The 17718-nt window shown below is 47.6% G+C and overlaps 1 protein-coding gene across 1 annotated transcript; it reads right to left on the reverse strand.

Moving 5' to 3' along the window:
* Positions 1 to 486: 486 nt before the first annotated feature.
* Positions 487 to 16533, reverse strand: MSL2 (MSL complex subunit 2). The gene is made up of 2 exons (XM_054639037.2): positions 15799 to 16533; positions 487 to 4006 (listed from the first exon to the last, which is right to left on the reverse strand). Exons 1-2 carry the CDS (start codon positions 15938 to 15940, stop codon positions 2409 to 2411), a joined length of 1740 nt encoding a protein of 579 aa, XP_054495012.1. The 5' UTR covers positions 15941 to 16533; the 3' UTR covers positions 487 to 2408.
* Between the last annotated feature and the right edge of the window lie 1185 nt (positions 16534 to 17718).

Below are 17718 nucleotides of genomic sequence, written 5' to 3' on the forward strand. Positions count from 1 at the left end.
TTACATTAACCATCAGGGCTCTCCTGTCGGCGCTCCGAAACACTCTTGACCTAAGTTCTCCAACTTTTGGTACCACATTGAATGCAGCAGTGAGATAGTAAAGATTCCAAATACTCCCACATTTCTGGAGCAAAGGTACTTTGTATTTAATTTCATGAAAGTCCTAAAAATGTACCATCAACAATCTCAGCAAAACTCTGAACAGCTCTGCAAAAGCATTCCGACACAACCCGTGCTGTGCAGCCACTCCCAGACTCCGGGTCGCTACTTCGCTTACACGTAGTGGACTAATAAACAGATTTACATTAGTAGGTCACGATCAAACCACCAAATTAGAGACTGGTAGGATCCCTCTGGGTCAACACAAAAATCACATACAAGTTTAACTAAATACATTTTAATAGGACATCGTTAAATCTCATGAGGGCTAAAAAACACAGATCTTAGGTACTTGGGTTGGCAAATAAAGACAAGAATACTAAGAAGCATTTTCCACCATTTACTCATTATCAAAAATATTTTTCAACTCTTCTTGCAAAACAAAAACAAAAAAGTACAGACTGGACACGTACATCACATTTTTCTTCCTATGGCTTTAACCCCCCACCCTGCCCACCCCACAAAAAAGACGGGGGGAGAAACAAACCAAAACCAACAAAAAGCTCTGACCACATTCACAGAAAATGACACCATGGTACACTACAAAACAAAAGGAGGTGCCATTTGTGTCCAAAGGGTTTTGCTCATTTCTCGGTGAGGAACCGTCATTGTACGTGCTTTGTGCCAAATCAAAGCACACCCTGCGCCGGGCCGGAAAGCACCGCGGGGGCTGTGCCTGAGGAAAAGGGGAGATGGAAGCAGGAAAGGAACTAAAAAATCCACACACTATTTAACATGCTGCTGAAACAGGAATGGCCTTTAAAATCAGACAGTAATGTTTGTGTTCGAATCAGCCCATGTTTGGGTTGTGCTCTATCATTCCAAGAGGAGAATTTCTACTTTCACAAAGCAATCTCAACATTTTAGGCTTCCAACAAAGCCCTGAAGGCACAACTGAATCTTGTGCCTGCACTTTTATTTAGGGATTGCGCTGAAATCAACCATTTTTGCACAAAGCTGAATTCCTCAGAGGAATTCTTTCACTGTAACACTTTTCCAGATAAGCTCAACAACTTTGTGTTATTTTTCTATTTTCGAGCCTTTTGGCCCAGGTTGAAAAGCAATGACCTTCAAAAGCTGCTTTCAACATTTTAGCAAAAAGTGAGATAGGTTTAGGGTGGAGTGAGTTATAGATAGCTTATTCTGTTTAGCAAACACCCCAAAAATTTGACCTTTGATAGCCCTCGATCCTGTGCCCTGGCTGGGAGGTGCCTGTCAGTGGGAACTCCCCTCCGTGGGAGGGGTCCTGGCTCTGTTACAAACCTGATCAAACCCCCCCAGTGGTGATAAGTGCTGCAGCATCTCCCTGTAGCCCTGGCACTGATCAGCACCAGAGGGGGGAAAATCAGCCAAGGACTTCCTGTAACCCACAAAACCCCTTCTCTTCCCTAGAAGCAACAGCAGTGAAACAGCAGGAACTTGGGAAAGGGAGAGGATGGTGCTAACAGAACTCGAGCCTTTGAAGGCTACCAGTGATGTTCTGCCCCAGCCCAGCCCCTCAGTGACTTGTCACGCACAGGGGGCTGGCACAGAGGGGCAACTGAACAGGGATGTGACCCGTGAAGTGTCAGGAAGACAAACCCCAAGGATGATGATGTCATTACCAGGACAGGGTATCCAAGCTGGAGCTCAACCTTTGCATCCACCCGACCCTCCTGAACCTTGCCTGCAGCCTGAGATGCCTTTTGGCCTGCCAGCTCAGTATATTTATTAATCTTTTTTAACTGTATGCTGTTCAGTAGAGGGCACAACCAATTCTCACAATCACCACTACCTACCCTTTCTGGAGTGTATCCCCCAGCTCGTGCTGCCTTTCCCACAGGAATGTCAGGTCATTTCCTGCTCATGGTGACTGTAACCCATCAAATAATTATTTCTCTACACCATCATCTAGCACAGTTGAGATGCACTATCTGGATGCTACACTGAAGCCAAAGCTTTGACTGAGCACAAAGCATGAGCAAGTACAATGAGGTCAATATATTCCTTGTCAAAAGATCTTGTGATAAAATCATTTACATCAGCAATCCATCTCAAACTATGAGGTGCTGTAAGAACTAAAAACAGTTTTAGGGTAACTCCTCCATTATCTGCAACTATTTCCCAGACACTAATACACAGAACATAGCAATGAAAAACACTTGATACAAGTGATCTAAACGCAGGAGCTCCAGCAAGTTAAACAGAACCATAGCTGCCTTAAACCTGTAGCAGTTCCCCTACGGATGGCAGGGAAAAGAAAGAAAGGTTTAACAGTCATATCTCATGTCTATAGCTTCATCCAAACTTTTCTCATCGTGTGTACTGGCAGCTAAAAACGTCGTTACTGGTGACCCTGTCACATTGATTACACTGGTGCTTGTGCTGGCATTGCGCACGGCAATGCTTGTCACATTAATGCCCAAAGTAAGCCGAGTCTGCTCCAAGGCCTTTTCTGGCACTGCAAAGGCCTCCAGCTTCTTCTCCCCGTTAGCCATGTAGGAGTTTTGGCAGCCACGGCATATGCAGTCAAGGCAGGCTTTGCGGTTAGAGTAGCAAGGGCAGCGTTGGCCACGGCATGTAAGAACACTTGGATTTTGGGTGGCACGACCACATTTACACCCTTTCTTTTCTTGTGGCTTTTTATACACAGTTTTCGTTGGGCTTCCTGGCATAACGTTACTGCTGGGAACTTTCTCCTTTGCCTTGTCTTTTGTTTTCAGCACCCCCGGTTTGGCTTTCGGGTGGGATTTCTTAGGGGCGTGTTCTAAGTTCTTTTTCACGCTTTTGTTAGACAGGAGCACAGTTTTACTGATTTTGGGAGTAGTTCCTCCATTGGGTACAGTCGCAATAGGCTGCAAAGACATTTTATTTTCCTGTTTGACCGTCACGGGAGCCGACGCTCCCAGCGTGGGGCCGCAGATGATGCTGGAGATGGGCAGAGGCTGAACCTTCTCGCTGTCGCTTTCGGAGCGAGAGCGCTTCCTGTTCAGCTTCACCACCTTGGGCGTGGCTGCCGTGCAGGAGAGCCCGTGAGGAGAAGCATCTGTGGCCATGAAAATGTTATGGCTGAGGGGAGGGGGGGAGAGCTGCAGGAAGGGGCCGTTGGCCATGTTGGCCTCCAAGGCGGGCTGCAGGTTGGAGTCGCACACCTCGCCGCTGGACACGGTCTCCAGGCTGCGCAGCACCTCCTCGACGCTGAGCAGCAGCGACCCGCCCGGCTTGATGTCCTCACTGAAGCCGCAGATGTCGATGCCCGCGGGGCACAGGTCGCTGGTGGCCACGGTGTCACACACGGGCTGCAGGCCGCCGGGGATGTCCTCGGTTTTGATGTAATCCCCGGTGCTGCACACGTCGATGGCGCTGGCGTGCTCGGGAGAGGGGATGCTGACGCCCAGCTTCTCCACCGCCAGCCCGTTGCAGGGGGGCAGCCCGTTGATGACAGAGCCCCGCAGGTCCAGGCTGGGGGCGCTCTCGGGCAGCGCCGTGAACCCCCCGGGCGCGTCCGTCGCCAGCTCCGACGTGGAAGGGACTGGGGAGTGCGTCAGACACAGAGCCAGGGCTGCATCCGAGGACTTCTCGGTGTCCTCGTGCAGCGGCGCCCCATCCTTGAGCAGAGCCAGCAGGTCTGCAGAGCAATCCACGGCCTGGATGATGTCCCGCGCCAGCGGCGTCTGCGTGATGTACTCGCACAGCTTCTTGTAGCAGTTCACCAGGATGCTCAGCTGCTTGTTCTCCTCAAACTGCTCGTAGTCCTTGCACCAGCTACACGAGGGCTTCATCATCATCTTCTTGCCTTTGCACGTTTTGCAGACATAATGCTGACAATTGGAGTTGGTAGGAGCAATAGGGTCTTGTAGCAAATTTCCTATGAGAAAAAGGAAAAGGAAGATTACAATGGACTTAAGGCAGGTTTCCGAGACATTACTGGATGAACTTTCTTGTACTATCAAAAAAAGTTACTCAAAAAGTTGAGTTATTCACAAGAAAACATCCCACCCAAACAACTGCCCGTACAAATTCCCACAGCTGCCAACCTGGTTTTAAAACATTAGATAAAATTAGAAGAAAACCATCACACCACAACTTGAGTGCTGCAGCCTTTAGAAACATTCTCAACTACAACACTAATGATTACCTTCTCCCCTTCAGCTTTGTCCAAGGAAACTTACAGAACACACAAAATTTCTATGAATTTACCAAAAGTGAAATAATAAACTTCCATGATAACTTACTGCAAAGATTTTAATGGAATTAGTAAAAACAAATGGGAACAGAGCAGAGAGAGGGAAAACTCTGAAAAGAATGTAAAAATTATGAAATATCTACCTCTAAACAGAAGAAGACACAGCAGACCTTGTTATTTTTCATTTAGCATTTCGTGAAGCCATCAGAGTAAAGAATTTTTTTCTCATTATTTTACTGTTTAGAATGAAAAAATAATAAAAATCAGCTACTAAAGGAATCCATACACCCCTGACAGCCCAGAAAGTTTCAGGCCCCCAGCACTGACGGTCTGGAAGGTTTTGTCTGCAGATCCCCAAAACTGTAAAAACCTGGAAGAATGGTTTTGGTTTTCCTTAAGAACAACTCAAATATTACCTAAAGATAAAATATGAAAGAACAAGTGAAACTAAATTCTGTATAGAAACAATCCAACTAGTTCCTATATCCAGAAAGTGACAGCATTGCTTTGCTATTTCCAGGCAGCTCTAGGCCAGAAAGATATTCCATCTCCTAAATTAAATTGCAGAGTATCTATAGTCATCCCCAGCAACAGGGCTCCCTCCCCTCCCAGCAGCACATTCTCAGCTCTGATCAGATCTTTCTCTCATAAGGAGCCTCTGCTGGATGAGTTACAGCCATCAGGGAATTCCCACCCAGCTTTTCCAAAGTGAAAACAATCTGCTGCAACAAGTGAATAAAATTAAACAACTTGGGAAGAGGAAGCAAAGTGCACGTATCAAATCAGACTGGGATAAAAACCCCAAAATATCAGAGATAATTTCTCTCATTGCTCACTTCTCTGATCCCTTTTCCCTGCATTCCCTGATCTCTCTTTGGGAAGGGGCGGCTCCCAGCACCTGAGCCATCATTCAGTGGGTGTGGCTTGATGTAAACTGGGTTTTGAGCAACAAATCACAAGAGTCAGTGCTCAGGTTGGCATTACACAGTAATTTTTAACAAATGGAGAGAAATCCAGTTGTTCAGCAATCTGGCAGGTGGCACAAAATGAGCCCTGCCCTGTGTGACAGTGTAACAAGGCCTCACCAGGAGAAGACAAACACTCCTCACATCAAGCTGGGAAGGTTTAAAGCCAACAGACAGAACATGAAGTCACACAACCTGCAGGGGGAATTATTGGGTTTTTTCCCAAGTTCCCTTGACATGACACAATATAAACAACACAGGCAGAGGTGGCCATTGTGGTCCTAAGATGGAACTTGATTTCAGGAGAAAAGTTCCCTGAAGAGAACAAAACCAAAACTTTAAATCCCACCATCTCCTCAAAGAAGTTCTGTCCTTCAGCAGAGAGCAATGGTCCAGCCCCCTGGATCCTGAGTCCAACAGGACCAGCAGGAGCTGTGCCCTGGCCAGTGCAGACACTTCAGAGCCTTGGAACTACAGTGCTCCCAGGGCCAAAAGCCACCAGTATTAATTAATTCCCAATTAATTAATGACACAAAGCGGCTGGGAGCACTCCTCATCCACCAGTAGCCTCTCTTGGCTCCTTAGGACAATAAGACTGAGTTATTATGCTTTGCAGAGCTAAAATACTTCAGAGATGGCACCAAATAACAAGATACCACCTTAACTTTTAATTAGATTTTTAAAAAAGGCATCACCAACAGTGTGTTTTATTTCTCCCAAAATAAATTTGGCTGTAACTCCTGAATAAGTACAAATGCTAAAAGAAGATACGGGAAAATTTAAATTTCTGGAGGCTTTGAGGGAAAAACCAGACGGACTGACAAGACAAAACACTTCACATGCTCTCACTGCCAGGAAGAACAGAGCAAGTTCTACTCCCAGTAAATGCCAGACAACCTACACTGGAGAGACATTAGGAATTGCCTGAGCTGTGGGAATATTTTCTGTTTCAACTCATCTCATTGAATATTCATTCTTCAAAGTTTCTCTCTTGTATGTATTCTGTGGCACTATCACTCTTCTCAGTCTTAATACTGACAGGTTTAAAAACAAATGTCAACCATGAGATGCTAATTTCCCATAAAATTAAGTTTCAGTACTTGTAATACTCAGGGAGGGGCACTAAGTCAGCAGCACTGTCCCACAAACAGCAGCTGAGCCTTTTTGGAACCTCGAGGTTTTGCAAGGCCAAGATCTCACTTCTGCCTGGTGGCCATCAGTGCTGCCTCTCTCTAGAAATTTTAAAATTTTATAGATCTCCAAGATATAAATATTGTGGGCCCTGAAGTTAGTATTTTTCCATGCTTATAATTTAGTATTTATCTAAGCTAAATGTAATTTTTCATTTTATTGTGCAGCCACTCACCTGCATTAGACCCTTCCACAATTACTCACTTCAGACCTTCAGTTTCACAGCCCTGTGTGGCCTGGTGCTACTGAACCCTGCTCTGTCCTTGCTCATTCTCTTTTCTAAGGGGTTTATCAATACACCAAAAGCAAAACTGTGTTCATACAAAGCCTCCAATACAAGACTTTCCTTCCACATCAGCTCTTAACTATCCTGATTTCAGGAAGGTTGACTAAATACATTCCTTAATATCAGCACTTACAATTAATGAGGAGTATATACAGAGGAAAAACTTTTAATATATTATTTACCAAACATCCCAGCTGATCTGGAAAGGCTGTCCCAGGGGCTGGAGGGAGGTCACTTAAAACACATGGAATACTTCCTGCTGTGGTCCTTAATGAGCATTATTTCACAGCTGCAGGGACAAGGGGAAGCATCTGCAAATTGTATCTCTGAGACCAAAGGGAGGAGAAGAATTGGGAATCAAAACAATTGTTAAGGTGTCTGTATCTAGCAAATACTCTCCTAACGGATGAAATTCACTGTGAAGAAAGGCTTGAACAGGTACCTCCAGCTATTCTCAACTATCCTCAGCAAAGGCAGGAAAGGGCTAAACACAACTATCTAATTTAGGGTCCTTGGAAATGCTTCTGGAACATTAATCACTAAAAATTATCTTGGCTTTTCCAACAACCCAAAGTCTTAAGAATTATTTCATTATTTAATCTTAATTTCATGAAGTAAAATAGAAAAAAATAAGTCAAATTTTTTTACAAATACAAATTTATCCCTGGGGTTGATCCTGGCTGCACTGGGATGACCAGAAGCACTCTGGTGCTCAGCCAGCACTGGGGCAGCCATGGCACACAGGAGGAGAGGGCAGCTCACCCACCAACCTGTGCCCATCAAACAGCACAGGGAGCACCAGATTATTTATAAACCACAGCTACAGAAACAGAAATGCTGAGCCTCTACCAAGCTCTGAGGAGCAGGAAGCTCTACCCATCTGAGGTTTCACACACAGACTTCTACATGCCAAGGACCCCGAAGTCATAGCCACAGCTGGAGCTTTGACAGCTGCACTGCTGTACTGTCAGTCTTTTCATTTTGGGATTAAACATCATCTGATTGTTTCTACTGAAATGATCAGCAACAGCCAGAAAGCTCCAACAACTTGTCCAAGCTTCAGAGCTCAGGAGCACCCAAAGGACAGGAGCTGGATCTCAGAGTGTGACACCACTGCTCAGGGGTTGTCTCAGCCACCCCTCTCCTGCAGCTCCAGGGCTGCAGCTGCAGCACAGTGGGAAGGCAAACCCCTGCTCTTCCCTGAACTGCTCCCTGCCACCCCACACAGCATCTTCTCACCCAAGAAATGATCAGCTGGAGCCCACTGAAGAATGAGCAGCAGCTCAACGAGGCTTTAAGGCAAAACACAACAGAAAATACCCTCAAAAGCAGCGTTTCCCGAGTTGGATAAACCCCCTAAAAGCTCTATTTGCAAAACTATCTGACGACAGACAGGCAGGCATATGATGAGCAGCAAAAAGGTCTGTCAGCCATCTGCAGAGGAATACAACAAATGTGTGGGATCTGTTTTAGAGGGGTGGGAGAACTGGGTACTTCCTAGAAAACAAGAAAACTGAATACACTCTGACTCACAGAGATTAGTGCATGGACATGACAGCAGAGAAAGGTCTCACAGACCCCAAGCACTAACCCACCCCAATTCCAGACCCACACTCAGGGTGGGCTGGACCATGTTGGATTTGATGAATTTCACCAAAACTGCACCAAAGTCAGGATACAGATTCCCCAGACTGATGTTTGTCCCACCCCTGCCCTAGCAGCTGTCTCAGGTAGTAAAATGTTGGGCAGCTCCTCTCAGTGAAACCTGCTGGATGCCCTGTCCCCAGGTGTCCCACCCAAAGCATGTTCCCAAAATGTGCTCTGAGACACAAGCACATCTCTGCAACATTCCAGGGGCACAGCTCTGAACCCACAGCTGCAGGACATGGAACAGAGTAAGGGCAGTTCACAACAACAGCACTACAGATGTGTGATCCTTCCATGGGCTTTGACACGAGGCTCTGTACAGAGAAATTGTTCAATTCAGCCAAAAAGAAGAAACAAAAAAATGTTCCCCAAGATTCCCAGCACAGAACTCTGAGAAACAATGAGAGTTTCCCTGTGAACTATGAGAAATGATTTCTTCCTGCAAACACCACCCTGCCCTTAGATCACCCCAACCACACCACCAGAATTTGACCAAGACATCCACAAACACTTAAAAATTCCTTGCTGGGTATAATGGAAATGTGAGGGACACAAAAAAAAGAAGCACTAAAAAACCCCAAATCAACTAAAAATACTTATTTCAAAATTTTATTAGAGAAAACCTTTTGCTGGCTACTGAATATTTCTGTACATCCTCCATGAACACACAACTATGAAAAAATTGCTAAAGACATTATTAACCTCATATAGGGACAGTTGTGACTAATGAATTAATGTTTGTGTAACTCTCTGACAAAATAAAAACTGCACTGTTTTTGCCTGAACACCATGGGAACCCAAATTAACCATGATCAGAAGACAGTTAGACTATTTTTCTTCATATTTGGAGAAATACAGTCAACCTATTTAGCTAAAGTTCAAGGAAAAAAACTACAACAAATTGCATTATAATTGCAGAAGGGACTGACTGCCTTGAGTTCACCCCCCACATAAGACACAACAGAATATTTTTACTAAGTCCTATGTCAAAGTTATAGTTCTGTTTGAAAGTCCTTGTGTTTGCAAAATCTCTGGAAAAATTCTAAATGTATTTTTAGCAAACTAGGTGATAAAGTTCAAACTTTGAGGCTTTAAGAAGATGGATAAATTAATCTTTTTCACCATGGAGTGTAAAATTTTCACATAATGATGTTTTCCAAAAGTCAAGATTGCTGTATTTTGAGAAGTTTCAAATAGCAAAGTTAACATTTCTCCTATGGGTATAAAATAATAACATGTTTCTAAGCTGCACAAACACTCACAAGAGTTAGAACTTCCTTTGGAAGTTATAGATCAAGTTCATCACATTCCCAGAGCAAACAAAAAGCAATGAAAACAATTTTTGCACACCAACCAGAAATGCTGGCAATGAGAATCTCGGAGTGAAGCGAGCAGTGCCACAGTGCAGAGGGCGCCAGCCGCGGGCGGGCTCAGGAGACCCGGACACCGAATTCCATCACGGCAGTGCCTCCGGGAGAGTGGGAAACCTGTGCTCCCTGCAGAGCTCCGAGCTCAGCACAGGCTCCACTGCCAGCACGTCCCAACCATTGCCCAGCCCCAGGGAATGGTTTCTGCCCTTACTAAAGGCTCCAACTCAACATCCAGGAATGCTCAGTCGGCATTGAGAGGCATGACTGTAAATCTTGGGTAGCAAAGCAAACAGAGGCAGAGGAAGGTGCTGGAGTGCTCCCTGCCCAGGATGGCAGAGCTCGGCCATCCCAATAAAGATGCCTCCTGGCAACATATTAACTCCTCTCTAAACACTCGGGAACACAACCGCTTTAATCAATATCCTCAGGCACCACCAAAGCCATCCATCACCTCCCAGCTCCTCTCCAGTCCCAGCAAAGACAGCACTGCAACTCTCTTTGGAAGTCACTGTCACCCAGCTGCCACCGAGGGGACCACAGCTACTTCTCTTCCTACTCAATTTTCCTCTAAGGCAGAGGAGTATTTTTAGTTTAGAAACCAATTTAAATTCTACTGGCAGAACTTTCTGTTATCAAAACTTCTGCAGTACAATGCAGACAACCTTGACAAAGCAGTTCTCCCAGGAGTCACACACAGGGTTTGAAAACAGGAAAGGGAAACGAAGTTGAGTAGGGAGATTTTAAGAGGAAATCACCCAACATGTTCTTGAGTAAAAATTGGTGTATACAGAGATGTGTGACTGGACATTTTATAGACAACTGCTCCCCACACCAAGCACGAACAGAATACCTGCAGCAGAAGGTATTTGATAGGTACTTAGTCCCCTGGTCCATGCTCTCTGATGTTTGTTTCAGAGATGCTGATTATTTTTCACATTCTCCACAAATTCAAAGTGTTTTGGCAACCATTCATGACCATTTTTATGGGGAAAATAATGTACTTTTAAAAACTACCAGTACTTTTGTTTACAGTATTTCTCATAACTGAAAACAGAGGAAAGAAGAAAATGTCAATGGAGAAAATACCTAAAAACCCCACGGAACCAGATCAATTTTCAAACATAAAAGGCAGCTCTGATCAAGCAGCACAGATCATGAATCAGCCTTCACTCTCCTCAACCTTGGAAGAAGGGACAAGGAAGAAGTCCTAAGCTAAACTTTTCCATCACAAAACTTTAAAAACTCATGGTTTTTTCACTCTAACACTGTTATCATCCAAGCTCAAATTAGCCATGGCTCACATCCCAAATGGAAACTCCAGTATCATCCATATAATTAGGTTTTATTAGAATGGGAATTTGTTTCATTTCCCTTATTCCATGTCTGTGACAGGAAACTGAATTTTCCAGGAAGTTTCCATCTGTTTAGGTGTCACTCAAGTACCTCCCCTTTGAGGCAAGTTCAGTCCAACTGTCCAGGCCCAGTTCCCACCATTTCCCAGTACAGAGTGCAGCCCACAGCCCCGAGCTCTGCCTGGGACCTGGAACCACACCCCAAGAGCTGCTGACCAGGGAAGGGCCCTGGGGGACACAGGAACTGCAGAAGCAAAGGAGAATGACCTCAGAGAGAGGAGAGGGAGAGGAGGAGAAGCCTTCACATGGACAGAATGGCACAAAGTGGAAAATTTTACACAACTGTATACCACCAACTATGGAGACATTTCAGATCTAGTGCCAAGTATAATTGATTATAATATGTATTTATATTGTACACTCCATTCAACTTTGGCAGTACAAAACTCTCAAAACAGGCTATTGCTTTTACACAAGAGCAGGAGGGAAATAACATCCTTACACTATTCTTTATATAGAAAAACAAAAGTTAACAGTTTTTATTTTACTTTTTAGGCAATCCATGCCATTGTCCATGCCTGGGAGTTGCTTCCACAATGCTGCTGCAGCACTGAGCCTTCAACCCCTGGCTAAAATCATCAAGAGCTGCCTCAGAGCACCGGATGGGGCTCTGTGAGTACCAGCCTGTGCTGCCATGGGTTCCTTTGTTCCTCCCCCCTAATCTCCCTAAAGCCACATGTTGTCTCACATCCCCTTACTGGGATTACAGGATGTTTAAGACAAGAACTGTATTCTCATCCTGTATTTCCCAGCACCAGATGGGTTCCTGGCCAAGCATAAAACGTTGTCCTGCAGCCCTGCCAGCTTCCAAGACCTCTCTCAAACAGCAATAACCATCTTTCACATACCTTTGAAATATCTTTCAGAGATTCCATAATGAAGTTTGCTAAGGATAAAAAGCTAAGCTGATCTGACTGGCAATCCTATCTCTTATAAGCATTTCAACTCTTACAAGAATTTCAGAGAAGGCTTTTAATGTTGAAAAGACCAATGATTTGCAGTTACCTGAATGGTATCTGAACCAGAGAATGGCACTGCTAAGGTGTTTATCCCAATGGACAGCACCTTTAAAACATAGAAGTTTGTTGCATAAATTCTACTATGCTATTTTTAAACTAAATGTGTATTAACATGCAATTTTATAATAATCACTTTATTCCAGAGGCTGAAACTTGTATTTCACATCCTCAAAACACACAAGGCACAGCCCTTCTGCCTAATGCACACTTGGGAGTAGTTATTTTCAAGTTTTAAAAGCTCTAGGAAATATTGTCTTATACGTCCCTATAAAAGGATGATGTATTACCTACAGCACTGTCCAGGAAACTGTCACATGATCACACTGAAATCCTAGAAATACACACACGGCTGTTCCAGCTACAGAACTGAACCCTTATCACCCATCATGAGGCAAGAGGGAGACCTTGAATCCACCCAGAACTGATTCAGCTGACTTGCACTGACATACTGTATTTACATTTTGGCTTTCTACTGCTGCAACTCCATGTGTGCCAATCTGAATCTGAAATCAGAGCTTTAATTAGAACTTCATAATTATGTGGGTCCAAAAACTTCTGCCACCCCCCTGCTATGTGAGCTGGTGTAAAAGACTATGGGATCACAAGGAAATGAGCTGGCTTATGCCTCGTGCTTTGGGAGCACAGTGGAAGCCCAGCAATGTTAGCTGATTTATGTAGCTAGCACTCATTTCTCCTAAAAACAGCTCCCTAAAATTAAAGGGACAATCCGGACCATGGAATTAATACCTGCAACATAACAAAACATTACAGAATGCACTCAAGAGAGATTACACACTGAGAAAAAGCTGATGACATAAGGAGCACTAATTTGTGGAGTAACTTCCCAAGGGAATTCCTAGAAGTCCAGCACTTGAGACTTTAACCACTAGTGATACTTCCTGCAGCATTTCTCCAACAAAGCACTCAGCACTTTACAAAGATCTGTGCAAGGAGAGCACCAGACACTCCCAGTTCCATGTCCATGGACCCAGAGCCAGCTATTTGGGTCTCAGGGTCTAAAGAGACAAACAAACAGGGCAGCAAGAAGTGAGCATCAGAAAAACTTTCAAGTATTAAAACAAAAAAGCCAACCCAAACCCACAGTGCCCAGTTAGTTCAGCTGGTCAGAGCTGAGAGCAGCAAGGTTCTGTGCTCAGCCCCTCCATGGGCCATTCCCTACATGCCATGGCCCTTGTGGGTCCCTTCCAACTCAGAATATTCTGGGATTCTGGCAGAGTTCTGAGTGGTCACAGTGCTCACTGTCATAATCTCTCAATGTAGCCTTTACTTCAGTAATTAGACTTCTATCTTTTAAAAGACCAAAGCTAAATGGCTGATGGTTGTACAGGGTTTAATGACCTTAAATATTCAGAAGGTGTAAAAGGTGTAACAGCTCTTAGCACTAAGAGAAAAGGAACACAAAAAGCAAATAAGAAAAAGATGGACTGGCCTTTACCAGTCTGAACTGCAGATTTGTGACACTGGGAATAGCAGAGTGAGCAGATCTGTGTGGGGCAGGCCCACTCCCCCATGGCCACCTCGGGCCCTGTAGAGACACCTGAGTAACTCTGTTTTACTGCATGGCTTCACAGAGAGTGTGGAATTTACTGAGGCCCCTGGATACTGACACACCACAAACAGGAGTCCAGGAGGCACAGATAAGACTGGTTAATCAGCTGTAAGCAAAACATTTCAAATAAACAGCAGCTACAGTTATCTGAAAGCTGGCCACAGTGGGAAAAAAAAATATATACACCAAAGGAATAACCCTAATATTCAAAAAAAATAAAGGGTCAAGAGAGAAAGCAGAACCATCAAGAGGTAGTTTTTAAATAGGAATATCCATGAAGGCACAAGGAAATAGAAGAAAACAAACTAAAAACCTGGTTTGGTGTACAAAACTGAGAGTGACAGAAAAACCAAGCAAGAAAAGCTGAAGAAGGGAGGGAAAAGCTCAGGAATTTGGGCAGGGACAAATTAAAGATAGACAATTTCAACAGCACAGAGTGTAAAACTAAGATTGCAAAAGGCCAAGAAGGGAAGAAGGCAAGGCAAGGAGAACAAAGAACATATTTCAGAAGACCAGGCTTAAAGTGGAGAGAGCACAGCAATGCAAATATCTTATTAAATAAAATCAGAACGATATTTGCATATTTTTTGGCAAAAGCAGTCTGGTGACTGACCAAAAGCAGGAGGAATTTATAGGAAGAAAGCACAAATGGAGTTGGAATCAATCGGGCCTAAGGTGATAAAAAATTAGAAGCAGAGATGCATCAACACTAGAATCGGGATTCCAGGAGGAAAAATCCTTAAGACAAATTACTTCAGGAAATGACGAGGCAGAGATCCTGGGAACGGGCTCCCTCTTTCCCAGTGCAAAGAGATCTCTATTTTCAAAGACTTTAAGTGGGAGGAGCCAATAGCGAGAGGATAGGAAGCATCTAACGCTACTTTAGCCGTCTCAACAGTTAAATCCTGATCCTGTAAATAAATAAAATATTTAACTTTCTAAACCCCAGTAATTCAATTCAAATCCAGTGTAACACACACATCGGTATCGACAAACACAGCGAACATAAAACCACTCTGTCAGGAAAATACAAACACAAACAGGGCAGGACTTAAAACTACCAGAGGGAAAAAAGGAGATTTAAAAAAATTTACCAACCAAGAGGTCTAAAAAGGTCAGAGCTCCCTCCCGACACTGACCAAGGCTTCAAAGGGAAGTTCAAGGAAACCTAACAGTTTATTCCAGAGCTTCCTCCCAGGAACGGACACATGCCCCCACTCCGTAAACACAGCAGAATGCAATTCCTTCCCAGTATTCCCCAGCCTGTAACACCGAAATTCCGGACACTGCCATTGCCCACAGCACACTGAACGCTCTTTTCTGGGGGACAGGAGTGGGGAAAGCCCAGCACACTTCCAGCCTGTTTGCTTTTAATGGTAATCGTCGTTACAGAACATTTATCTACTAGGCACAAAAAACCCAAAATCAATGACTGTTTCCTGGCTTTCAATCGGAATTACTTATTGTTTACATTTCAAGGAGGGGGGAAAAATTACGAAGTTCCTCTTCCCCTGCCTCTACGGTCTGTATTTCGTTTGGGGCATCTTTTACCACGCTCGCTCTTAGTCATCGCTTTTTTAAAGCGATTAACTCCACTACACCGGGGTATTCCAACAACCACTGACAACCGCCGTACCCTCGGTGAAGCAGTGACCATAATAAAGCGCTGCATTTCGAGGCAAACACTCTCTCCGCGCCGCCACCGCCTTGGCAGCGTGCGCGGCTGCCGAGCCACAGCCCCTGCCGCCTCCCTGCCCTTGTGACCGGCCCTGCCCGCGGCTGCCCCGCGCCGGGGGCGGGTTCAGCCCGGGCAGTTCCCACTCCGCCGCTCCCGAGCGCCGAGCCGCCCCCCCGGCGGCCGCGGCACCGGGGACTCCGGGCCCGGCAAACTTTGCCGGGAGCTGCCCCGGAGCGGGCCGGGCGAGGCGAGGCCGAGGCAGCCCCGGTGCGGGCCCAGGGCCGTGCGGGAGCCCCGGGGAGGCTCATTGTGCAGGAACAAAAGAAAGATCCTCACCGCACACGCAGCAGGAGAGGGACTGCCTGAAGTAGGGCAGGAGCTTGTTAATCTCGGAAAAGGACTGGGGGTCCGCCGGGTCGTAGTTGAGCACCAGGCGGCTCGCGGACACGTAGAGAGCAGTGGCATTCACCGGGTTCATCGCCGCCGCTCGCTCGCCGCCGGCTGCGCGGTGCGAAGAAGGTCTGCGCGGGCCGCGGGGGCAGGTGGCCCCGGGGCGGGGGCCGGCCGGGTGTCACCTTGGTCCGGGGCCACCTGGAGCCGCGCGGCAGCGGCGGCGGCAGCGCGGAGGCCGCGGCGGCCCTGCCAGAGGGGGCCGCGCCGGCTCCTCCTCCGCCTCCCGCGGGGGAGGCCTCGCTCCGAGCGGCGGCTCGGCCCGGGCGGCAGCGGCGGCGGCGCTACTGCAGGTCCCTGCGGGCCATACCCGCCCCGCCGCGGGGCCCCTGCTGCTGTCGGCGCCTCCCTCAGCGGCGGCCCGGCATGGCGGCGGCCGCAGGCAGGATCCGCGAACGGGCGCGGGGCGGCGGCGGGGCCGCGCTGCCCGATGCGGCGGGAGGGCGGCGGAGGCACCCGGGGTTCACCGCGGCCGCATCACCGCGGCGGCGGCGCCGCCTCCTGCGCGGGGCCGGTGGGCGCGCGGGCAGGGCCGGGCGGGCCGCGCGCGCTCCGCGGTGGCGCCGTTAGATCCGGCCGTCACTGCGGGGCCATCGCCGCCGCCCGCGCCGCGCATGCGCGCCCGCAGCGGGGCGGGGGGGCGCCAGCGCCCTCTAGCGGCGCCCGAGCCGGCAGCGGGGGCCGCGCGCAGGAGGGCGGGAGGGGCGCGCGCCGCCTCAGCGCCCGCCATGGGCCCCGCGAGCTCCCGGCGCTCGGGGCTTGGCACGGAGCCGCGGCCGCGCGCGCCGCCTCACGCGCCCCCGCCCCGCCGTGTCTCGGCTTTCCCCCTCACGGCGGCCGCGCGCGGACGCCGCGTCCCGCCCCTGTCATGGCGAGCGCCTCCGCTCGGGCCGAGGAAGCGGCCCCGCCTCTGCTCTCAGGCCGTGCTGGGATCTGCGGCCAGGCCTGTCAATACCTCGGGCTCCCGGCTGACGCACCGGCCCCTCCGCCGGCATGGAGCGAGGCCGGGGACCTGTGGGGCCTGGCAGCTCTGGGGAGAGGTGGCGCGGGAGCTGCCGAGCGCACAAACCCCTCAGGACATCGCCAGCCTCCCACACACGGCTCTGTGGACAGAAGTCTGTCACAAACGTTCCTGCTGGAGACCCCCTGTATAGCACAGCAGTGGATGCACAGGCTGAGGGCAGGTATGACCAAGATATAGGCACAGGCAGGACGTTTATGGAGGGAAGTTATTTTATTTCGTGCGTAATCACCAAGGCCATTCCACAGACTTCCAGATCCTGTGTTGCAACACTGCCAGCACCATCGGGCAGCCCTCTCCCTGCTTTTGTGTTTGGTATTTTGGGGAACTGCCTGACAGAGCTTCTCCTTTTTCCCACGTTGCCCTCTGTGTTCACTTAGAGTTGCTCATGTGAAACTAATCAAGGAGTTCCACCTGTATCTTTTAGTTCCTTGTTCGCTTCCTGAATCCCCCCCACTCTTTCCAGCCCAACACATAATGAGTGCACACACAAAATACAGGAATTTGGGTCTTGACTCCAAATACTCATTTAGCACTTGAGGTCCTCGCCAAGCAGCTCATTCCCCACTTGGCGCTGTTCCTACATGGCCCAGGTACAGCCCGTGTGGGTGCATCTCCATGTTACCACACAGACCTACAATGCCCTTCTGCCTCCCAGCAAACACTCAGTAGCCATCTCTGGACTGTAATTCCTTGCACACATTGAATCCCCAACCTGACTTCACTCCAAGGCACAGCATCTTCATTCTCAGCACCAACCTGCTGTTACATTGCTTGTAAAATGC

This window comes from Agelaius phoeniceus, chromosome 10 (assembly GCF_051311805.1).
Source record: "Agelaius phoeniceus isolate bAgePho1 chromosome 10, bAgePho1.hap1, whole genome shotgun sequence".
NCBI classification, from domain to species: domain Eukaryota; kingdom Metazoa; phylum Chordata; class Aves; order Passeriformes; family Icteridae; genus Agelaius; species Agelaius phoeniceus.